Source organism: Coregonus lavaretus, assembly GCF_964263955.1.
Source record: "Coregonus lavaretus genome assembly, chromosome: 38".
In the NCBI taxonomy this organism is placed as follows: domain Eukaryota; kingdom Metazoa; phylum Chordata; class Actinopteri; order Salmoniformes; family Salmonidae; genus Coregonus; species Coregonus lavaretus.
The window spans coordinates 27648292-27658338 of NC_140025.1; the positions used below are offsets into that span (position 1 = coordinate 27648292).

At 36.9% G+C, this 10047-nt stretch overlaps 1 protein-coding gene across 1 annotated transcript; it reads left to right on the top strand.

Moving 5' to 3' along the window:
* Window positions 1-1667: 1667 nt before the first annotated feature.
* Window positions 1668-8187, top strand: LOC311112082 (E3 ubiquitin-protein ligase TRIM39-like). The gene is made up of 8 exons (XM_084155060.1): window positions 1668-1680; window positions 2409-2504; window positions 4114-4143; window positions 4239-4259; window positions 6448-6504; window positions 6676-6714; window positions 6910-6936; window positions 7405-8187. Exons 1-8 carry the CDS (start codon window positions 1674-1676, stop codon window positions 7968-7970), a joined length of 843 nt encoding a protein of 280 aa, XP_084011186.1. The 5' UTR covers window positions 1668-1673; the 3' UTR covers window positions 7971-8187.
* Window positions 8188-10047: the final 1860 nt, after the last annotated feature.

The following is a 10047-nucleotide window of genomic DNA, read 5'->3' on the forward strand; positions in this document are numbered from 1 at the left end:
CACCGATCACATCACAGCCCAAAGTACTGGTGAGCATATGCTATTAGTTATCTGCAAAAAATCCTATTTTCTCTACATAACTGTCTCAAATGTATAAATAAATAATATTATCCTTCAATTTCTTTGAGTAAGAAAACATGTATTAGTCTCTCTCTCTCTCTCTCTCTCTCTCTCTCTCTCTCTCTCTCTCTCTCTCTCTCGCTCTCCCCCAGCGGTCTTCATCTTCTCGGTCCCACATGGTCCAATCTTGACCTGGTTGAACTCCTCCGTTTCTTTACCTTGTGAACTTTCACCTCTCTTCAATGCGGAGCCATTGGAGGTGCGCTGGTACCGGTCCGGTGATTTCAACAAACCTGCCTTGTTGTACAAAGATCACAAGATCCAGGAGACGTCTCTGGACCCCCGGTACAGGGGCAGGGTGTCTCTAACTGGGGGGCTGGAGAGAGGGAATGTGTCCCTGAGACTGGAGAGGGTCACTCTAGAAGACAGGGGGGAGTATGTGTGCTATGTTAGCAGTGAACAGTGGTACAACAAGGCCATTGTACTACTCACAGTGAATGGTAAGGGACTGGGGACAGTGCTTACTTAATAGATAGTTCACCCAAATTACAAAATGACAGATTGGTTTCCTTCACTTGCATTGGTTAATAGGCCATACTTGCTAAAGAGTTTGCATTTGGTGACAGTGGCCAGGTAAACAAAACCGAAGCATGGATTGCTGTCTTAACTTGTCAATAGACAGATTTCAGGGTAAGGAAACCAATGTGTAATTTTGTAATTTGGGTGATCTATCCCTTCAACATGGGATGACATTTTAGGTCCACAAAACTACAACTTCCCCAAAAATACCATAATACCAGGGTTTGGGTCAGTTCCGTTTCAATTCCAGTAAATTCAGAAAGTAAACCAAATTCCAATTCCAAATGTTCCTAATTGAAGAGAATTTGAAGTTCAGTGTACTTCCTGAATTGACTGAAATTTTAATGAAATTGACCCCAACCCTGCGTAATACTCACAATATTGTAGCAGAAATACTCTTGTATCTCTTGTTTAATGATGTCCGTATAATAATCCACGGGAAAATGTGATTTCTTCCAATTTTTGTCTACATAGTCATAGCCTGCCCCCACCCTCTCCCATTTTCTATTTCCATTAGTATTAGGTAGTGACCCAGTGGCTGGGGACAGGTTCACAGAACATATGCCTTGTATAATCTTTTCATGGTTGTAACATGCCATCACACTCACCCTTTATATTTTCACTAGTATTAGGTGGTATCCCAGTTCTCTCTGTAGCTGAAGCAAGAGGAGGAGGAGGTCTGGTGAACGTTACCTGTTCATCAGAGGGCTGGTCACCACAACCTACACTCACATGGAAAAACAAAGAGGGGACAGAGATCAGAAATGGACAAGAAGTGCACGACATCTCGGGTAATTACTTGTAGAATCACTACAGAGGCAAAATCCATCTGAAGAAGGCTATCTACGACTGTATGTTTGTGTTTGTGCACATGTATCTATGAATGTGTATTTCATTCTGTAACAGATCCTCAGGGCTTAGTGAGTGTCAGTAGTTGGCTGCTGTATTCTCCCTCAGACTCCGATTGGCTCTCCTGTACAGTCTCTCTGTCTGAGGAAGAGAAGAGGGAGGGAAGAATACCACCCAGAGCTCCAATGGAGGGTGAGCATTTCAGAAATGGTTCTCAATACCTTTAACATTTAATATCTCAATATTGAACTATTTCAGTCAGTTCACTCAGTTACACATGATGTAAATTCAAGTTCAAGTTTACTTATACCCATAGCAGTATACAAATCAAAACCCATTGGTATGACATATCTAAATACTGTATTTTAGTTGATGAAGGGTACGATAGACAAGGGACCTATAATCAGAGAAAATAAGCCGGTCCGGTATGTAATACAATTAAAAAGAAAAAAGAAAAATCTTTACCAATTAGGCCCATAAAAGATGTTGGTGGTCCTGTTCCGGCAAGAAATGACATCTACTTTCACCCCTGCCTAAAATGAAAAGCAAGGTACAGTATCACACATTCAATTTGTAATATGTGTGGTACATCTGTTGTTTGACTTGAGAGTGTACAGGGCACGTATTATTCTATTTAGTGGCAAAAAATATATATGGGGCACCAAAAATGTAGGAGGTGACGGGTTAATATGATGTTATCCCAAGTTTTCAGCATCAGAAATCCCTCTTATTATTACTATGAAATAGGCACTAACTAAGGACTCAATTTATCAGGATTTGAGTGCCTTATTGGTTAAAAATATATAGTTTACTAAATATCATGGCAATTCATGAACTGATAATCAATGGTAAATGGCTGCTACTCTCAACTACAGATTAATGTTCTATTAAAGCTTAAGTGGTTTTTCTTCCTTCTACAGGACATTGGAGCCTTGGGGGCTTCATCACATTACTGGTCATCAATATTTTAGTCATCTCTACCCTAATTGGGCTCTTCTTCTGGAACAAAAAAACAGGTATTTTAACAAGATTATATTATTAAGTTCCATGGCCAAGTCATCACAAACCAACTTCAAATCAAGTCAGACTGATTACTTGGATGATTTGGGCATGAAATTGAAAACATGTTAATGTTGGGTACATTTGACCTACATTGGTTTTATTTGGAGAATGTGTCAGTAAGCAGTGAAAGTGGAAAAATCAAAGCATGGATTTCACTCTGTCCTTGTTCACATGAAACAAATATGTAATGTTGTAATTTGGGTGAACTATCTCTTTAACCAACACTATTATCAAATACAGTGAGCTCCAAAGGTATTTGGACAGTGACATTTTTCTGTGTGTTTTGGCTCTGTACTCCAGCACTTTGGATTTGAAATGATACAAAGACCATGAGTTTAAAGTGCAGACTGTCAGCTTTAATCTGCCTAGAAAGTGCTATGCAAACTGATATGGAATCAGTCCCAAGAGGTAAAATTAAATTCTATCAATTATCTATTATTATATTATATATGAATATTATTATCTTTAGAAAATGCACTTTTTCACCTCATGCACAATCATTCAGAATTGCTTATTAGTATATTGAACACCACTCGCAGGAAAACAAGATGGTACATATCTGTCATTAAAATCTAAAATCAAAACTGTACTCCAGTACTTTGAATTTGAAATTATACAATTAATATGTGATTAAAGTGCAGACTGTCAGCTTTGATTTGAGGGTATTTTCATCCACATCGGGTAAACCATTTAGAAGTTACAGCACTTCTTGTACATAGTCACCCCCTTTTAGTGGACAAACAGAATTGGGACAAATTCACTTAAACTGTCTGTGTATTAAAGTAGTAAAAATGTAAGTATTTGGTCCCATATTCATAGCACACAATGACTACATCAAGCTTGTGACTTTACACATTTGCTGGATGCATTTGCTGTTTGTTTTGGTTGTGTTTCAGATTATTTTGTGCACAATTGAAATACATTTTAAATAATGTTTGTGTCATTTTGGAGTCACTTTTATTGTAAATAAGAATATCATATGTTTCTAAACACTTCTACAATCATGTGGATAATACCATGATTACGGATAATCCTGAATTAATCATCAATAATAATGAGTGAGAAAGTTACAGACGCACAAATATCATACCCCCATAAAATGCATGTCTTGGAGGGTATGTTATTTGTATCTTTTGTTTTATGATGTCAGAGCCAAAACACCCCAAAAAGTGTCATTGTCCCAATACTTTACATCAGTCTACGCATGTGAGGAAACATTTTGTACTCCCAAGATTTAAAGGTGTGCACATTTGAGATGTGCACATTTGTGTAAATGAACTCCAGCCATGATACAAATGTGTGACATGAGAACTCAGATACTTGGGTGACATTTTATTTGTTGTATGTTTGCTCTTCGCATATAGGCTCTGCTCTTCGGGGTGCTCCTCGCTCCTCGCTCATTTCCCTGATCATAGCCAAGCTATGAGTACAGAGCAGAGTAACTGCCATTATCCAGAAGTACCTGCTGCTTCCTGAGATCACTCAGGATGACCATTCCACTAATAGTATACTGTACATGTTTTCACATTTTCACATCTTGATATTAGTGTCATTGCATTTCAGATAAAACAGAGCCTAATGAAAGGCCAGCAGGTAAGAATTACATTTTTCCCGCAAGTCTATTTGTTGTATTTTTACACTTGTAATTTTCTTTCATTTTGGTTTCTTTGACCAACTTCATTAAATAGAAGAAGCAGCTCTTCTTGAAGGTAAATTGTGTTGAAACTAATTTCTATTAAACCTTGCAAAGGTAACCCTTTAATAATCAATTATTTAAATGTTTTTATATAATCAACTATATTATTAATCATATGTGTCATTGTACACTGATGATTCATTTTTTATTTTAAATCCACAACTTGAATCCCTCCACAGCCTCATAGAGGATCTAGATACATTTTCTAACCTCTGGATTACAACCAAATAATGATAAATGTACTGTATTACGTATTGGATCACTAAAAAATGAGAAATTTGCATTACCATGTAGTTTACCAATAAAATCGTCTGATGGTGATGTGGATATACTCGGAATACATATCCCAAATTAAATAAATGATCTCACTCCAATAAATTTTAATAGAAAGTGAGCAAAAATAGATAAGATCTTGCTATCATGGAAAGGTAAATATCTGTCTATTTGTGGAAAAATCACCCTGATTAACTCTTTAGTATTATCCCGGTTGACCTATTTGCTTATGGTCTTGCCTAAGCCTAGAGAACAGTTATTTTTTTTTATTATATGAGAAAATAATATTCCATTTTATTTGGAACGGCAAGCCAGACAAAATTAAACGGCCCTATTTATATAATGAATATGAATTCGGAGGACATCAATTATTAAATATTAAAGCATTAGACCTATCAGTAAAAGCTTCAGTCATACAAAAGTTACACTTAAATCCACACTGGTTCTCTAGCAAATTAGTAACATTGTCTCACCCCATGTTCAAGAATGGCCTTTTCCCTTTATTCAGATTACAACCTCTCACTTTAAGTTATTTGAAAAGGAAATAATCTCCCAAATATCACTATTTCTAAAACAAGCCATAGAAAGTTGGTTGCAATTTCAATTTAATCCTCCAGAAATGACAGAACAAATAATGCAACAAATATTGTGGTTAAACTCAAATATACTAATTGATAAAAAAAACATTATTATACAAAAAAAAAGGTATAATCTTCGTAAATTATATCATAGGTAGGACTGGTGGAGTTATGTCGCACATGCAGCTAACAAAAACATATGGAAATATCTGCTCTACCCAAAATTACAACCAAATAATTGCAGCATTACCGCAAAAATGGAAGAGGAAAGTGGAAGGGGGAAAAAGTAAGGAACTTGTCTGTCAGCCCTGCATTAAAGAACATAATTGGTTAAATACATTTTTGATAAATAAAAAAGTATACCAGTTTCATTTAAGGACGAAAGGATTGTCAGCCTTCCCACATAGATTGCAAAATAGTTGAGAAGAGATTTTTGACGTACCGATTCCATGGCATAGTGTTTATGAACTGATATGCAAAACGATGCCGGATTCAAAACGTATAATATTTCAATTTAAATGATTATACAAAATTCTTGCTACCAATAGAATGTTATTTATATGGGGGATACAATCTTCCCAGCTCTGCAGATTTTGCTGTGAAGAGACAGAATCATTAGATCATTTGTTTTGGTACTGTCCATTTTTAGCTTGTTTTTGGTCACAGGTCCAGGAATGGCTGAAGGATTGCAATATTTACCTGGGGCTAACCCTGCAATAGCACTACTGGTTGATATGAAAGTCATAGTCAATCGATCAATAATATAATAATACTTTTAGAAAAAAAAAAAAAATCAATTTACAATCTGTAGAAACAATGAGAATAGAAGGGTTCTGAACTTTTGTGAAACATCACAGTACAGTTGAAAAATATATGGCAAATTGAAGAGTGAAGAGATAGATGGGAGGTGTTGAATGGAGCTGAAGGATGGGACTAATAACAACTAACAACAACTAATAACAACAAGATAACTAATGTTAAGCATACTGTGTCCATAATAAGTATATAGGTCATAGGTTGAGAGCTTTTGTGAAAGAGCACAGTTAGAAAGATATGGCATATAGATGCAAACCGGATGGACATCATGAAAATGATCGGAGAGGTTGAGGGTAGAGGAAGTTCAGGAGTAAAAACAAACAAAATAGAATCATTGTAAAATTGACTGTGTCCATAAAATGTATATAGTATGTATCAGCTGGAAGTAGAGGCCTAAGCATTGTTGTTCACTAGTTTACTCCAATTAGGGAAAGGGTTGTTGGGGTTGGAAAGTAATGAAGGGAAATATCTATATTTTTTAAATGTAAAATAAAAAAGTTCTAACAAAAAATTTATTTGTTTCACTCTTGGCAGAAGGTGTCATGCAAACTGACACAGAAAAAGCTACACAGACAGAATGTGTCCTAAAAGGTAAATGTATTTTTACAAACAATTTAATTTCTCTAGTCTTTTGAAAATGTACTAATTCAACATGCATGCACAATCATTCATATAATTGTTTATGAGCATTAACTGAACACTCCTAGGAAAAACAACTTTGTACATCCCAATAAAATCAATCATATGTTTCACTCTGTCTAGAAAGTGCTACACAAACTGATATGGAATCAGTCCCAAAAGGTAAAATGAGATTCTATCTATTATTATATTATATATTAATATTATTATCTTTAGAAAATGCACTTTTTCACCTCATATGCACAATCATTCAGAATTGCTTATTTGTATATTGAACAACACTCGCAGGAAAACAAGATTGTGCATGCCAATTCATTTTTTAATCTGTCAATAAAATCTCAAACCATTCAATTGCAGCATGGGGTGAAGTGAAAAGATTGAAAGGTAGGACACAAACACGTATCAAACACAATATCACTACACAACAGTTATATATGCACTGAGTATACAAAACATTGAGAACGCCTGCTCTTTCCATGACATAGACTGACCAGGTGAATCCAGGTGAAAGCTATGATCCCTTATTGATGTCACTTGTTAAATACACTTCAATCAGGGTGGATGAAAGGGAGGAGACAGTTAAATAAGTATTTTTAAGCCTTTAGACAATTGATACATGGATTGTGTATGTGTGCCATTCAGAGGGTGAATGGGCAAGACACAATATTTATGTGCCTTTGAACGGGGTATGGTAGTAGGTGCACCGGTTTGTGTCAAGAACGGCAACGTTTCTGGGGGTGTGTAACTCAATATTAGAAAGGTGTTCCTAATGTTTGGTAAGCTCAATGTAGCATAACATGAGCAATACATAGAATTTAAGGACAACAATTAAATCCTCTTATTTTCTCTTAGTGGACATCACTCTGGAGCCAAAACCTTCTGACCCGGATCTGCATGTGTCTCTAGATAGGAAGAAGATCCGTTGTAAGAAATCAAAAGTAGCTGATGTGTCCACAGCTCCTTATGTCATTAGTGAGGACAATTTCAACTGTGGACAGTTATACTGGGAAGTGAGGGTGAGGGAAGATAATATTTTTAACAAAGAGAAACAGTCATGGTATGTTGGTGTAGCCACATACGAAGCCACTCAGTCAAGGGCTGTTGTTCCCTTAACCCCTGAGAATGGTTTCTGGGTTTTTACATATGAAAAAGGAAAAGGTTATTATGTCCCTGATGACCCTCAAAAGCCAGTATCTGGAAATGAAAGCCCTTTCATATTTTTTCACCTACCAGAATCTGGAGAAAAAATTCTTACAACACTGGGAGTGTTCTTAGATTGTGACCGACAGATGCTTTCCTTTTATAATGCTGAATCAAAGGCACATCTCTACAGTTTGTTTAACGTTGTGTCATCTAAAGGATTCTTCGCTGTATTCAGCCCTGGGTTACGTGACGAATTCTCCTTAACAGTTAAATGACTCTAGATGAGAAAGGTTAAGACATGCCACAATAATGGATTTTGTTTTAGACGCACAGAGTTGATATAAAAGCCTATTATAACACTCTTAGACACTCTCAGAGAATACAAAGACATACATTTTATACTTGAAATGTAGGTTGAACTTGAAATGTTATTCAGTTTCAAAATGGCATGAATATTTAATGTTTTTCTTTACTTCTTTAAAAAAAAATCATTTGAAGCACACATTTTTTGAAAATGATTTATAGTTCTCTACCTGTAGTGAGATCTTCTGTAATAAATATCCAAAACGTTCTGAATTCTGTATTCAATGTTGACATAATATATCCTGATATTAAATACATGTAATCAGTTTATGGAAACCAGAACTAACTTAATTCACATTGAGGGTAAAAGGCTATAAAATATTGACCATCATGGACTCAAACAGGTCAGCTGTCATATCAGGCTATTTTGTATTCCAGTACACTACCTCTACTCAGTGGTCTTTTAATGCACCGTACAGTGTGGACCATGATGACACACAATATGAAAAGGCTTCCATAGGAGACTGCATCTCTTCGTATTTTTCCACTATTGGAATGCAGGGTTTAAGAAATCTCCACCTTCTAGTCTTCACTTTATAAATTAAACATGACAAATTCAGTGTGTGTGTGTGTGTGTGTGTGTGTGTGTGTGTGTGTGTGTGTGTGTGTGTGTGTGTGTGTGTGTGTGTGTGTGTGTGTGTGTGTGTGTGTGTTTGTAATGGACTCTTCTTCTGACTCATTTACATGAAAAGAAGATGGTCGGTGGCCCCATTCCCTTCTGGCTCATGTTCCTGGGCCAATGGCTTGAATCCCCCAGCCACTTCAGTAGCAAGATAATAATCATACATTCTATGAATAGTTCCAGTTGATGTGCACATCACGTGCTGTACTGTAAAAGCAAACTAACAAGGATATGCAGTTTGTGTTTGGTTAATGAATAAGTCAGAAGTGTAATTTACTAGGCCTCCCGAGTGGCGCTGAGGTCTAAGGCACTGCATCGCAGTACTTGAGGCGTCACTACAGCCCCAACTTCGATCCCAGGCTTTGTCACAGCCGGCTGTGACTGGGAGACCCATGAGGCGGCGCACAATTGGCTAAGCGTCGTCCGGGTTTGGCCGGCCGGGATTTCCTTGTCCCATCGCGCTCTAGCAACTCCTTGTGGCCTGCAAGCTGACTTCGGTCGCCAGTTGGAAGGGGTGTCCTCCGACACATTGGTGCAGCTGGCTTCCGGGTTAAGCGAGCAGTGTGTCAAGAAGCAGTGCGGCTTGGTAGGGTCGTGTTTTGGAGGACGCATGGCTCTCGACCTTTGCCTCTCCCGAGTCTGTAGGGGAGTTGCAGCGATGGGACAAGACTGTAACTACCAATTGGATATCACGAAAAAGGGGTAAAAGTACAAACAACCAAAACATTTGTCATTTACTTGAGGGGAGAAAGTGAAATTACTGACAATGAGAAAGAGAGAGGTCGTAGACGAGAGGGAGAACGCAGTTATCCTTCTCACTATTCTGTTATTATTCGTAAAATACAAATATAGTAAACTGTGATATGTACGATGGTCATGCATCTATAGCATTATCCGAAGATTTCAAACCGAAAGCGGATTTTGAGTTTACAATCGCAGAAAAACTGAAGGAGAGAGACAATGCACTCAGGTACAAATGCTTTTTAGATGACTATCCTTTCCAGTATACAAATACTTTTCTGTGTCTCTCCACTCTTCCCCTTGCTTAAATAGTATTTGTAATATGTAGAAATGTTCAAAGGATTGGTGATTTATTTATTATTTACAAAATAAGTTATTGCTTCATACTGCATGAATCATATAGTTTATAAACCAGCAACACAGATTTCAATTGTAATTGTATTATATTGTTCTACATGGCTGTCAGTGTGGCTGTCTTTTTTGGAGGAAATATTTTAGTACTAAAGTAATCAAACTGCTTCACTGTCTGTAGGTCCAACGTTCACTTTTAATTAATTGCTGTCTTTCTTTAATTGCCCATTGTATATTGGCTGCATGGATGAACATGATGGGAGAATGAGGTGTAT